Source organism: Danio rerio, chromosome 22 (assembly GCF_052040795.2).
Source record: "Danio rerio strain M-AB ecotype USA chromosome 22, GRCz13ab, whole genome shotgun sequence".
In the NCBI taxonomy this organism is placed as follows: Eukaryota; Metazoa; Chordata; class Actinopteri; order Cypriniformes; family Danionidae; genus Danio; species Danio rerio.
Genome location: NC_141042.1, coordinates 20,303,275 through 20,318,581, shown reverse-complemented (window position 1 = coordinate 20,318,581; position 15,307 = coordinate 20,303,275). Strand labels below are relative to the sequence as shown.

Genomic DNA, 15,307 nt, shown 5'->3' with positions numbered 1-15,307 from the left:
GATTTTTTCTTTTTTAAATATTTCCCAACTGATGTTTAACAGAGCATTGAAATTTTCACAATATTTCTCATAATATATATTTTTTTTCTTCTGGAGAAAGTCTTGTTTTATTTCGGCTAGAATAAAAACATTTAAATTTTTTAAAAGCCATTTTAAGGTCAAATCCGTTAGCTCACTTAAGCTATATATATATATATATATATATATTTTTTTGTTATACAATAACTTGCCTAATTACCCTAACCTGCCTTGTTAACCTTTTAACCTAGTTAAGCCTTTAAATGTCACTTTAAGCTGTATAGAAGTGTCTTGAAAAATATCTAGTCAAATATTATTTACTGTCATCATGGCATCAGATAAAATAAATCAATTATTAGAAATGAAGTAATAAAACTATCATGTTTAGAAATGTGTTGAAAAAAGAGACGGCACTTTTTGAAAATTCCAGTAAATTTGTTCAGCTAATTTTCCAAAAAGAGAAGTTGTAATACTGGTAATTTGCCGAAATGCTGCTCTGTGTGAACGCAGAAGGAAAATTGTCAGAAAGAGCACGTTCACAATTAGAACGCGCTGACGTTAGATGTCTATTCCAGCCAATAAGAACATTTAGACGCATTCCCATCTGTGCTTTTAATAGGAAATAAAATCCTTTAAATATTTGTTCAGACACATTAAGCTGCTAGATGTTAGTCAGATAATGTTCCTAAAAGCCAAGTCTGGAAAAAATTATCAATAATATGCTTATGAAAAACTACTGTTTGTTTACCTTTAAGCTCTGCTTCCTTCAGTTGCTTGACGCGTGCATGTGAGGCAGCTGGTGAGCGCCAGCACACACACATATAATGTAATGTCACCAGCCACCATCAACAAAAGGCTGACCCCTTCTATGTTTACAAATACAAGCGCAGCTGTTTAGAGCTCATTTCTGGTTAATGATATTAAAATTTACCAGTATTTTGGAATGGATGTGTGAATGGTCTTTTCCCGAAACATTCCGTGACGTTCTTGCCTGTGTGAACAACGCTTTTTTGATTTTACCAGTAAAGTCATTCCAGTAATTTTCCAGAAATTTACTGGTATCGCTGTATGAAAGGGGCTATTGTTGGTAAATTTGTCTGTATTATACATCTATATTCACTTCATATCATCTTGACTTTATATTCTATTTAAATATGTATGAATATAAATATTCTCCCTGTATAAGTGTTAAACTATTAAAAAACTATATTAGGCATGCTCAGTCTTTTTTTTAAATTTAATTTTTTTTAAAAATTTACAATTTAAAATTGTTGTGATCGCCGGCAATCTGGATCTAAGGAACTAACTACAACTCCCTGCATGCACCTTGCACACACCAGTTCCTGTTTCCCACTGATTACACTAACACAACTGGTAATGCATCCTGACTGATTAGCTGGACTTTTTATTCACCCCTTACACATAAACACACACACACACACACACACACACACACACACACACACACACGTGGCAGTCTTGTTTTCCTTGTGAAACTGTTTATGCATATTTCCCTGCTTGTCCTGCCATGTGTTTAAATCTTTGCCTGGTTTACCATTTATTGATTATTTGCTAGTTCTGACTATTTGCCTGTTATAACAATGGTCTTTGGATTACCCTCATGCTCCTGTTTGTTCCTGTTATGAACTACACCTGTTTGACTTAAAATAAACTACAAGTAGATCCTTCATTTCAGTTGTCCAGTGTCTACTGTTACAAAAGACTCAGCCATGTGTGCGTATGTGAGGGTTGAATATAAAGTCCAGCTTATTATTCCATGAAGAGTTACTAGTTGTGTAAATGTAATCAGTGGGAAACAGGAACTGGTGTGTGCAAGGTGTATGCTGGGAGTTGTAGTTCGTTCCTTTGACGTGTGTAGTTCTCCAGCGATTTGCAACTCCCAGATTGCCGGTGATCACAGCACTGCTACTGGTTTCCCTAACGAAATTCATAACTTTTGATTAGTGTCTAATTCATATTAATTTGTACAATCTGATGTGTATATTTTAGTACAATTTGCTCATCCCCCAATGAGGGGTAGGGTTCGGGGTGGGGTTTAAGGACATGTATCCTTTTAAAAATATGTTTTGATACATATTAAGTCACAAAAATTCCTACAAATAAAACCCTTTTCTTACAATCCTATTCTTACAATGTTTCCTTGTGAGAACTGAGATATTTCCGACCTATTCTAGCAGCTGCTGGTGTGCAGTTTGTAGCTGGGATTATGCAGATGTGAGGAGGAGTTTATAGACAGTTGAGGCTTATAGATTTGTTTTGTGGGTGGACGGCATCTTTCAGGCTCAGTGACAAGGCCAATGAGAGAATATGATTGCCTTTCTGCTATCGGCCGATGGAGAGCAAAGCATGAACAATATCATCCTCAGCATTCAGATGAAGAGTGGCAGCCGGATGATTATTGCGTTTATTTCTGCCCTTGTTTCCTCGGTGAGAAATGAATGCTGGTATGTGCATGAATGATGCTGGATTAGTTGTAGCATTGTTGAGTTTAATGGCAATAGTTTAATGTAAGCCTCGTTTTCAGAAGGGTTGTTTTTAGTGTGAGAGGACAGTGTTGAATGTTTAATTTGTTGTGAACAAAGCATTGTCGTATGCATTGTGTTTGTGAAGATGTATAATACAAACACTGCTTGAGTGCATAAAAATACCATTTATATAAAAGAAATCTAGATAAAAATGCAAATGTAAAAATTCAATGCAGTTTCACAGAAATTCGTAAAGTTTTGATTTAGTGGTTAATTCATATTAATTTGTATGATTTCATTTGTACATTTTAGTGCAATTTGCTCATCCCATACTGAGGGGGATGTTTAGGGACATGTTTTCATACAAAAAAAATCTAATGAATTGATAGGATATAGCCTCTTTTCTGGCAATATGCAGCGTAGTTACATGTCCTTGTGAGATGTGCTGAAAAAAATGTTATGATCAATATGGCATGACAATATACGTTTTAAAGTTAAATATAGCTTATTAAACTAATGTTTAAGTCAAATTAAAGTTATTCAAGCTGTTTTAACTCAGTTTAAATTAATTTAGGTTAAAATAAGTCTTATATAGGTTAATATAGCTTAATTATAACTTAATATAGGTTAAAAAAAATGTAAGGGCAACCATGTCATTTTTTAAATTTAGTTAGTTTTGATTAGTTAGCTAGTTCATATAGGATTAGGCTATTAATTCAAAATTAAATGTAAAAATATATATTTTATTAAAATTTATATATTTATATTATTGCATAAAATTATTTACACAATGATGATCAAATGATTTTACAGTTGATTGCTCAATTTTTGTATTTGAATACTGTTTGGCCATATAACCGTAACTCACTATTTACTGAACCTTTGTTTGTTCTCTGTTGTATTTATTCTGTTGTATTTATATATGCTTAATTATTTTTCTATTTTATGCAGATGTAAGGCATAGAAAAATACTTGATCACCTTATAGTGGATCTAAATTAGCTAAATCTTTCCAAATAGAGCTATTCAGTCATCTGGCGAAATTTTATTTATATCACAATATACATCGCAATATATATCGCAATGTCAAATTTTTCCAATATTGTGCAGCCCTAATATATACAGTTGAAGTCAGAATTATAAGCACCCCTTTGATTTTTTTTCTTTTTTAAATATTTCCCAAATTATGTTTAACAGAGTAAGGAAATTTTCACAGTGTGTCTGATAATATTTTATCATAAGGAGAAAGTCTTATTTATTTTAATTCAGCTAGAATAAAAGCAGTTTTTTTTTTTTAAGCACCATTTTTAGGACAAAATTATTAGTCTCTTTAAGCTATTTTTTTCCGATAGTCTACAGAACAAACCATCGTTATACAATAACTTGCCTAATTACCCTAACTTGCCTAGTCAACCTAATTAACCCTATGTAAGCCTTTAAATGTCACTTTAAGCTGTATAGACGTGTCTTGAAAAATATCTAGTAAAATGCTATTTACTGTCATCATGGCAAAGATCAAATAAATCAGTTATTAGAAATTAGTTATTAAGACTATTATAATTAGAAATGTGTTGAAAAAAATCTTTTTGCTAATTAGAAACTTGAGAAAAAATAAAGAGGAGGGCTAATAATTCAGGGGGGCTAATAATTCTGACTTCAAATGTATATAGTACTGTCATCTTTTACTCACTCTAATAGTTTTAACCTGAATGACTTTTTTTTTTGATGGAACATTTAAATAACAAGAAGAAATATTGAATAACAGTGCTTACCAAACTTTTCTGGAAACCATTGACTTTTATTACAACAAAACATCTTAAATTTTTTACAGTCATACAAAATGTGTGATTAGTTGCTTTTCATTGGAGTCAATCATGTAGTTAAATATATCACCTTAATACAGTACGTTACATTTATTTATTTATTTATTTATTTATTTATTTATTTATTTATTTATTTATTTATTTATTTAATTCCTTGTAAACAGCTATAATCAGCCTTGTTTTTATTCCCCCCCAAAAGGTAGAGATCGACAAAATAGTTTCCAAATTGCTTCATTTCCACAAATTCAAATAGCGTCAACACCCACCATCTTTCATCTTTAGCCTGACTGATATATGTTTTTTTTCTGGGTCAAGTTTTAAGTCATGTTAGTCAAAGTTTATACACTCTAAATCAGTGGTTCTCAAACTTTTTTCATCAAGTACCACCTCAGAAAAAAATTGTCTTTCCAAGTACCACCAAAATGAGCAGTATTGAAATACAGTAGCGTAGTAGGCTCAGTAAAGCGGCTACAACTCTGCACAGTTAAAAAAAATGTGGCAGATTACCTCAGAAATATAGGCTATATGTCATATATGGCATATTATATACATCATTTTTGATAAATTTTAAAATATATGTAGCATGTATATGACATATTTCATTCCTCCGCGTACCACTAGAAGGAAGCCCGCGTACCACTAGTGGTACACGTACCACAGTTTGAGAACCACTGCTCTAAATGCTACATTTAATTCATTATTCCATTTTTAGCCCAACCAAAATAGCAAAATCTAGACCAGCCAACCAAGATATTGCAATTGTAGAATATTTAGCTGATAACTATTGCCATTTTCATTTTCACTCACAACAAATTCAACAGAGCATCTTTTTCGACATAATCTACATGTGGATGTTAGAATAGAAAATATGTTGACATTTCTGGTATATGATGCATGTAATCTTGCATGAGGTATGGCTTAATGCTCATTTAGCCTGAATCTAAAAATATCTGCTTCAGCGTAACCCTGATATATTCTGCCTTGATAGCTGTCGCGTTGTGAAGAAAAATACGAGGGGAAACAGAAGTTCCTCTGTCAAGGCCATGAAGAAAGCATCATCTTAAAGTTTGAAAAAAAAAGAATACAATTCAATTGTTCCTGCTCGGAACTCCCAGGTCCCTTAAGGACTACAATAATATGCGCGTGGATCCCTCCATTAGAATGAGCCAGACCGACAGCTATTGAAATGTTTGGAGGGGCTTTGTGACAGGCCTCTGACTGGGAAGATGGACGCTTTCACTAAACATAGGTTGACACATTTTTCTCTTTTTCCGCTCTACTTTCTCTTCTACTCTGTGAAGCACTGCCTATCCATCATGCCCACATGTAGCCCGTGTGCTTCTAGTAACTTTTCTCTCTCTCTCTCTCTCTCTCTGTTGTTTTTCTCTCTCTATCTCTATCCGGCAGCTGATGCAACAGCAGGCGGCCCTCATGGCTGCCAGTCACGGAGGATACCTGGCGCCCAGCGTGGCCTTTCCCACCACCCAGATCCACCAGATGGGGGCGCTCAATATCAACAGCCTGCCGCCCACCCCCATGACCCCGGTGTCGGGTGAGTTTCATCAGACACTGGGTGAGCAACGCTGCTTCATTTCCTCTCTTACGGGACGGGGGCTGAGATATGAGGTGTTAGAGTCGTGTTAGGTGAAGCTTGTGCGCAGTTTGAAATCTTCATGCAATTAGTTGTAATTAGTGGTTAGTCTCACCCAAATCATGTCTTGAGATAAAAGGTTACAGGTGTGTTAATCAGAGCATAAAAACATTTTACAAGTAACATTTCAGTCGAAATAAATCAATGTTGTTGATGTTTTTATTGGCACGTTTCAAATGAAGTTTTTGTTTTGTTTTGTTTTTTGCACAGTTTGACTGAAATCTTACCTGTAATCTTAGTCTTTTTTAACCTTGATTTTGATCAGACTAACAAACGATATCAGTCATTAATATACATTTAAAGTCAGAATTATTAGCCCCCCCCCTGAATTATTAGCCCTCTTGTTATTTTTTTCAACACATTTCTAATCATAATAGTTTAAATAACTCATCTCTAATAACTGATTTATTTTATCTTTGCCATGATGACAGTAAATAAAATTTTACTAGATATTTTTCAGGACACTTCTGTACAGCTTAAAGCAACATTTAATAGCTTAACTAGGTTAATTAGGTTAAGTTGGCAGGTTAGGGTAATTAGGCTAGTTACTGTATAACGATGGTTTGTTCGGTAGACAATCGAAAAAAATTTGACCTTAAAATGGTTCATAAAAAAAATTTAAAACTGCTTTTATTTTACCCAAAATTAAACAAATAAGACTTTTTCGAGGAGAAAATAAATTATCAGGCATGCTGTGAAAATGTCCTTTCTCTGTTAAAAGTCATTTAGGAAATATTTAAAAAAAGAAAAAAGAAATCAAAGGGAGCTAATTATTCAGACTTGAACTGTTTATTAGTCGTTAGTCTGAAACAAATCATGTTTTAAGGGTAAAAGTTATGTTAAATGAGAGCTTAAAAACACTTTACAGTTTAAATAAAGCTGTCGTATTAGTATTGTTATTATTATTAGGATTATGATTATTATTATTATTATTATTTGCACAGTTCGACTGAAACTATGCAGTTTTTTTTTTTTTTTTGCACAGTTTGACTGAAATCTTACCTTTAATCTTAAGCCTATTTAAGCTTTGATCTTAATCAGACTAACAAACAATATCAGTCATTTATTTATATATATTAGTCGTTAGACTGACCCAAATCATGTCTTAAGATAAAAGGTTACAGTTATGTTAATTACAGCTTAAAAACAGTTTATATAAACCTGTCTTTTATTATTATTGACACAGTTCAACTGAGAACGCTGATTTTTTTGCCCAGTTTGACAGAAATCTTACCTGTAATCTTAAATATATTTAAGCTGTAATTTCAGTCAGACTAACAAACAATATCAGCCATTAATATATGCTAATATATATGTCATTAGTCTGACCCAAATCATGTGTTGAGATAAAAAGTTACAGTTGTGTTAATCAGAGCTTAAAAACACTTTATTACGGTCTAAATAAACCAATAATATTTTTTATATTGCACAGTTTAACTGATACTGCACATGCTTTTTTTTTCTTTTTTTTTTTTGGTGAGACTAAAAAAACAAGATTACACATTATTTTGATGGTCTGTTTGTTGAACTCATTTTACATTGCATCTACATGCCAACTAATTCTCATTAGATTATAAGTAGACTGTTAGGTTGGGGATAGGTTTAGGGTTAGTGTAAGTTGACTTGTAATTGCAAAGTTTCTAATAGTCAGTTAAATGTCTGTTGAAGGAGCATATCAACAAATATTAATCTGACAGTCCACTAATACTCAAATAAAACATCAAAATAAAGTGTTACCAGAAACAATATTACTTATTAATAACTACTAATATATATATTAGTCAATAGTCTGACTAAAATCAGGGACGGACGTTACAAAATGACATCAGTCATGTTAATTAAGCTATACAATTTACAGGTAACATGTCAGTTGACAACACATATAATCTGTATGATTTTTTGATTGTTTGTTTGTTTGTTTTTGGGGGGGTTGTGTTGGAGTCTTTAGCAGTGTTTGCAGTCTTGTTTTAAGCCTGGACAGCATTGAGCGATTTGCACAACTGACACATCTGACCTATATTGTATGTTTTTTTTTTGTGCAGTCAGGGAGGAGTATGCGATGAAGTTTGTCATGTCATGTTCAGATTTTTTGTCAGTTTAAACCTTTGAAGGTTCAGACTAAAACAAAATAGTGAGATGAAGTGTTACAGCTGTCAATTGAACCTTGCATATACTTTAAAAGTTACATTTCATTCTGATTTAAGCTAGATATTGTTTTAGTGTTAGTATTATTATTTGTAGGTCCAAACTAGGGCTGCATGATATTGGAAATATGAATTAATATATTAATTAAATTTCTTGACTTGAATAGATTTATTTCTGAAAAATTATTAATTTAGATTGGTTGGGTTGATTTTGTAAGGGTGTAAATCATGTATAAAAAAAATAGAATTGCGAGAGTAATTACAATAGGAGCAAAGAAAAAAATAAATACAGTTTAAATGGTTTTCTGGGGAGTCAAACAGTATTCAAATACAGAAATGTTGTAGAATAACTGCATAGTCTTTATTGTATTAATAAATCAGTCATTTTTCTTTATTAAAGTTACAATTGTTATACATTATTGTGCTCGAATACTTTACACTATTTTGAAATACCTTTAAAACACATGCAAATGATAAAATCTCACTCTGTTCTGCTTAAACGTTGCAATGACTCCACAAATCTCATGCATGCTCAATTGTTGATCCATTATAATCCCAATTTAACATTGCAAATCCAGCGATGTGACTATTGCGGACACACACGTTGCGATATTGATGCTGAAACAATATATTGTGCAGCTCTAGTCCAAACTAAATCATCTCTTGTTTAGCGTAGACATGGATGAGTCTAAGAAGGTTAAATAACAAACACTTTCTACGTTTTCATCAGTGGTGGAAAGAGTACTGAACAATCATACTTAAGTAAAACCACCATTATTTGCCTAAAATTGTAGTTTAAGTACAGTAAAAGTATATGTTGTAAATATTACTAAAAATATGAGACCTTTAAAGAGTAGCGAGTATTACGCTGTAAAAAGCTGATGCATTTACCTGTAATTTGCGGATGTGTGTAATTGTAACATTCTGTTGTGCATTTAGTTATTGCCCATCAGGCACACAACGTCATAAGATTTAAATATTAGGTTAGATTTAGGTTATAATGTCAGGTGACCAAAATTCAGTGTCTAGCCAGTATCTTAAACCAACATCATATTGACGTCAAATAATTTATTCGCTATGTATGGCAACCAAAATCCAACATCTGATTGACGTCATGATGGTAACGTCCACGCAACGTCAAGCTGTAACATCATTAGATGTTGATATTTGGTTGATTTTAGGTTGGACATTGGACATTGACATCAGCCTGATTTTGAATTCTGATGTCAACTCAGTTTTCATTTCCAATCAAAACGCAACGTCCCTAGGACGTTGGGATACCACCACGTCAATCTGACATCATGTTGACGTCCTGTGCCTTCTGGGTGTTAAAGGCCATTTCGATCATCGTAAACATCTGTCTTCTTATAATCAGTGACATGCATCTAAACCAGGGGTGCCCAAACTTTTTCTTATAAAGGGCCAAAATCCTAACTTAATTGAGAGTGGTAGGCCGAAGCCAAATATACCAAACTCTATCACATTAAAGTTGCCATGGTAACTTCTGAACTTAATAATATAATAAAAATATATAGAAAAAAATACTTTAATCATATCAGTAATTATATCTGATTATATCTTATATTATTTCCCAGAGATGGGTTGCGGCTGGAAGGGCATCCGCTGCGTAAAAACTTGCTGGATAAGTTGGCGGTTCATTCCGCTGTGGCGACCCCGGATTAATAAAGGGACTAAGCCGACAAGAAAATGAATGAATGAATATCTTATATTAAATTTTATAATGTACTTCTTACAATAAAACCATAAACAATCTCATTTATAACACAATATATATGTCATGACGCTATAAAAATCTGATTAATTCACATTAAATTGAAACATTTCATTTTAGTTTTGCTTTTTTTTGGTAGCTAAGCAAATAAACAAACAAACAAAAGGTTATGTAAAATTAGAAATGATGATTTCTGTTTGAGGAATTCACCCCAACCTTCCCCATCATTTGTCCACCTCTTCTCTGATTGGTTGGTGGGCCAAATCAAAGGTTATCATGGGCCAACTTTTGAGCCTGGCCCTAGTGTTTTACATCTCTGATCTTAACAGTCTCTGGGTATGCATGTAAAGACCTTGGACATCTTCTTGGACACTTTTAATGCTTCCTAACAGTCAGCTGCAATTATAAATCGGCCGTGTCTTGACGTTGTACATTATGATGGGATTTATCGTATGTGTGATTTGATTGGACAGGAATCACAGGACTGATTTTTCGAATCCCCATAGACAAGAAAAAATAAAGTAGTGACTTCAGGTTAAAAGAAAGTAGCAAAGTAAAAGTACTGATACTGCACTAAAAATGTACTCAAGGGAAAGTAACAGTACATATTTTTAAAACTACTTAGTAAATTACAAATTCTGAGAAAAACTACTCAATTGCAGTAGATTGAATATTTGTAATTTGTTACTTTACACCACTGGTTTTCATCCACCTACAGTATTTTTAGGCATATTATGGATTATCATATAAAAGATGCTTAATTTAACACCAAGATGTGTCAATAGTATCCGGATGCAGACTTTATGATGCAAGCTGAAATTGCATTTCTCAGCGATGCAATGTCAGATACAATGCACACAATGGAGTTAGTGACATCACTGTAAGGGGTGAGGTTAGGTGAACCCATTAAAAAGTATTGGATGCAGCTCAGATCTCAACTGCACCGAGTTTACAGCCAGACCCCTCTCAGATATGTATACATTTTAAAAATGTTCATCCAATAAACATATGTGCACAACTGAGTAAGAAAAAACATTTTATCTAGTAAAGAAATAAAGTCAAATGTGCATCTGTACTGGAGGTTTTTGTGTGGAAATTCACGATAAACAGTTTGAAAATACACATTTCTTCAACAAATCAGCCAATCTTATGTCACATTTTTAAGTTGCTGACATTTCCTAAATGGCACAGACGTCAGAATTGCAGATTGTGTTTTCTTCATGCTTCGGAAATAGCTTTGATAATCAGGACACACGACTGCTCTGATTGTCATTCCCAACACCCCGGTTATCATGCAATCTAAACAAACAGGAGATCTTATTGGATAATGGCCACCTTACAGCATTTGCTTATGCAGCAGTATTGCACTTTTCCAATCCCTTCCGAAAACATGCCAGCCAGTGAATTATGCTCAGCTTTAACAAAGCTCATTCCTCTTTTGTCAACAGCACTGCTGTACCAATTTACACCGTACACCACGACACCGGACAATATAATTTGTCATTCTCGCTAGTTTGGCACCATATGAGTAGCTTGCAGCTAACTGGCCGGCCAATTTCGAAACACATTATTAGTTTGGTGGCTAATTGACTGACCGTGGAATGAAAAAGCGCGTGCGCTCGTATGCAAAGTTAAAACACAAGCTTTTATTACCTGAGGGGTCTGGAACGGCAAGACGCTCCCTCTGGCATCACATATAGATTTAATATTCTTCCATCTTTTACAAGCCGCCATCCAGTCCCACAAAAAGCCTGGTCCAATTAAAGCGGCGAGCTGTCAAGCCACGCTCCTCCTCGCCGCGGCTGAGGCCATCCATGTGTGGCATTACATGCAAATCTACTTACTTGCTACTTCAAATATTAAGTCAGACAGACAGGACGGTTTGTCAGATTGTTTTGTTGCGGTGCGAAACATGCACTTTTTCCATCACAGGTCATCCATCACTCACTGCATATTGGTTTTAGCAGCACCTTTTGTGTTAGCAGTGCTGGAGTTGTTTATATTACTTGATAACCGACGTTTTTTTTGTAGGTTAGAATGCCAGCCCGCATGAAAACAAATACTATAGTATATACTCATACTATGGTGTTTTGGAACCATTATTGGCTTCATCTGTTGTGGCAATTCTATAGTTGCTATGGTAATGCAGTTATTATAGAGATATAAACAAATTGCACATTACTATAATAAATTTTTTACAACTATATATACTACAATATAACACAGTTTACTGTAGTAAAAAATAAGTATACTACAGTGTTTATGGTTTATAAGTTCATAGTTAATACCACAGAATGATGTAGTATTCATTAACAAAGAGTTGTAAATGCTATAATATATACAGTGTAATGCACTTTACTAGTATTAGTGTTTGGCATAAATTACTATAGTATTTTTACTTGTGGGAGTGCTTGCTTGGTGGTACTAGGGTGCAGCTATTGCATCAGATGTTTTACTGCTGTACTTTGAGGTGAATATATTATGGTAAAGCCATGTCCAGAATCATAGTATTACTATGATATGTGTGCTAAAAGCACTATACATACAATGTTCAACATAATATCACCATGGTAAATAATTTATTGCCATAATTGTCTGTGAAACCATGGTAAATGTCACCAAAATGTCCACAAAACCTGTTTAATTCCATGGTAAATGTCAGGTTAATGTCCATGAAGAGATGATGCAAAAACATACTATTACCATTATAAATGTGCATTAAACCATATAAACACAGTGCCAACTTGAACTTACCATGGCAAATAATATTATTACCATGTCAAATATCTATTAGACAATGTTAATAACCTGGTTAATGATACAAAACCTTGTACCACAATGGCAAATCGCAATAAAACATTGTTTTACCATGGGAAATGACACAAATCCTATACTACTTAAGTGGATGTCCATAAAAACATGGTAATGTCATTGTAATTGTTACATAAACAAAGTGTTACCATGGCAAATGTCCCTGAAGCTATGTTTATATCATGGTATTTGCCAAAGTAACATACTATTGCTATGATAAATCTGCATTAAACCATATTAACACAGTAAAACTTCATTTTACCATGATAAATATAATACAACACAGTATTATCCTGTCAAATGTCTATTAAATCATGTTAATGCCATAGTTAATAACACAAAAGTTAATATCACAATTGCAAATTGCAATAAAAATATGATTTTACCATGGGAAATGACACAAAGCCCATTGCTATCATAGTGGATGTCCATAGAACATGGTAATGTCGTGGAAAATGTCACATAAACATAATATTACCATGGTAAACATCCCTGAAGTCATGTTATTATCATGGTATATGCCACAGAAACATACTATTGCCATGATAAATGTGCGTTAAACCATACTAATACAGTAAAACATGATTTTACCATGTTAAACGTCACACAACATAGTATTTCCATGACAAATGTCCATTAAACTATGTTAATACCATGGCTAATAACACGAAAGCTAATATCACAATGGCAAATTGCATTGAAAACATGATTTTACCATACAAAATTCCACAAAGCATAGTGCTATCATAATGGATGGCCATAAAAACATGGTATTGCCATGGTAAAGTTCCTTAAACGTAGTATTACCATGGTAAATGTCCCTGAAGCCATGTTGATATCATGCTATATGCCACAGAAACATAGTATTGCCATAAAAAAATGCCTATTAAATCATATTAATACAGTAAAAATGTGTTTTTACAATGGTAAATGTCACACAACATAGTATTGCCATGGCAAATAAACCATGTTAACACAAAACAGTATCACAATGGCAAATTGCTATGAAAACATAGTATTCGCATTGCAAATGTCTACAAAACTATCATAGTAAATGTCACACAACATGGTGTGAACCTGATGAATGTCAATGAAAACATGATAACGCAATGTTTAATGTTAATAAGAAACAGCATTATAATAGCAAATGTCCACAAAGTCATGTTAATACCATAGTAAATATTAAAGGAGGCATAACAGTATTACCATGAAAAAATGTCTACAAAACCTACCACAAGGGTTTGTCCACAAAACCATACTGCAGTATAACTATGTAAATGTAACAAAATACAGTATTAAACTGTATTGAAAGTGTTAGTTTTCACATTTTTACATGCATTGTTGTAAATAGCATTGTGTACCATGTTTATTACGATGCTAAATGGTAATGAAACCACACTAGAACTACGTTATTTATTGTATTTATCTACTTTTTTACTTTCTCACAAAAACTGATCCAGCTCTGTGTAAAACAACTGCATCCCTAATTTTGTATTTTATCCTCTTTGACTGGGATCAATGTCATATTAGCATGCAATGCAGCTGCTGGGGTGAATTGGCCTCTCTTACACTGACTTAATTGAAAGAGACTGGCGGAGCTGCGCGGATCTCCTGTGGACGCGAGATGTGCTGAAATATGCGCAGCGTTGGACATGCTCATGTGTGTTTGTGTGTGTGTGCTCGCCTCTACTGATTGCCTTCCATTATTGAACCTATTGGAAACTGTTGCATTATTAATCCTGCGCGAGATAGAAAGGCTGGCGTTAAAAATATTCCAAGGACTACAATAAATAAGACATTCGTGTGCTTTTTTTTTCATTCATTCATTCATTTGCATCTCCCTGACAGGCACAGCACCTCTGGTTTATTCAGTACATCTGCCTTTGGACACACACACACAGAGACTCACTGCTATTGGTTTTGACTTGTGTATAAAGCATTGTGAAAGCACAGACTGAAATCTGGTTCAAATGTAAGAGATAGCGCTGGACAATTTTTCTAATTTTATTGATCAATTTAGAACTTTATTTTTCGGATTGGCTTTTTTGTTTAGCAAATATAATAAATAAACATATAAGGATAAGTTTCTGATCATGAGATGGTTTTATTGCATGACTGCGCACCCAACTCGATGTCAGTGGGAGAAAATGTAACATTTTTACATTGGTAGCTAAATTATACGAATTCGTAAAAGTCTAAATGTTCGATTTTTATTTAAAAGTTAACCGTAAAGACTCACACATGAACGCAACCTACAATTTAGATCGTACAATTTAGCTGCTAGTTTGCCAAAATATAAAAAGTTTACAAAATTGCCATTTGCTATATGTTTCTATCAAAAGATGCCAATTAGATTTGTGCGCAAAACTGGGATATTGCACAAAATATTTGGAAATAAAGCACAGTTTCCATCCAATGAATCAAGATCATCACTTCTTGATAAACTGCAGCAAATATCAAATATATATAATGGAATTAACTGCTATTTTTGTTATTAGATGATCTGTCACATGACTTTTTTTAATGTGCATGCTGGAATTTATTCGGTAAAGGTGTTTCAACTGCAATTCCTCTAATAAAATAAAACATTTATCCCACTCAGTTGTGCACAATGTCAAAATAGATGTGCATTTTGGCATTTCT

At 33.6% G+C, this 15,307-nt stretch overlaps 1 protein-coding gene across 50 annotated transcripts in view; it reads left to right on the top strand.

Annotated features, from left to right (window-relative positions):
- celf5a (cugbp, Elav-like family member 5a) overlaps window positions 1–15,307 on the top strand; it is a 369,011-nt gene that overhangs the window by 326,697 nt on the left and 27,007 nt on the right. For 28 of the 50 annotated variants that reach the window (NM_001130788.3, NM_001431119.2, XM_087303131.1 and 25 more), the window contains 1 exon segment: window positions 5,734–5,899. In NM_001130788.3, coding sequence (NP_001124260.2) covers window positions 5,734–5,899 — 166 coding nt within the window. 50 annotated transcript variants of the gene reach the window in all.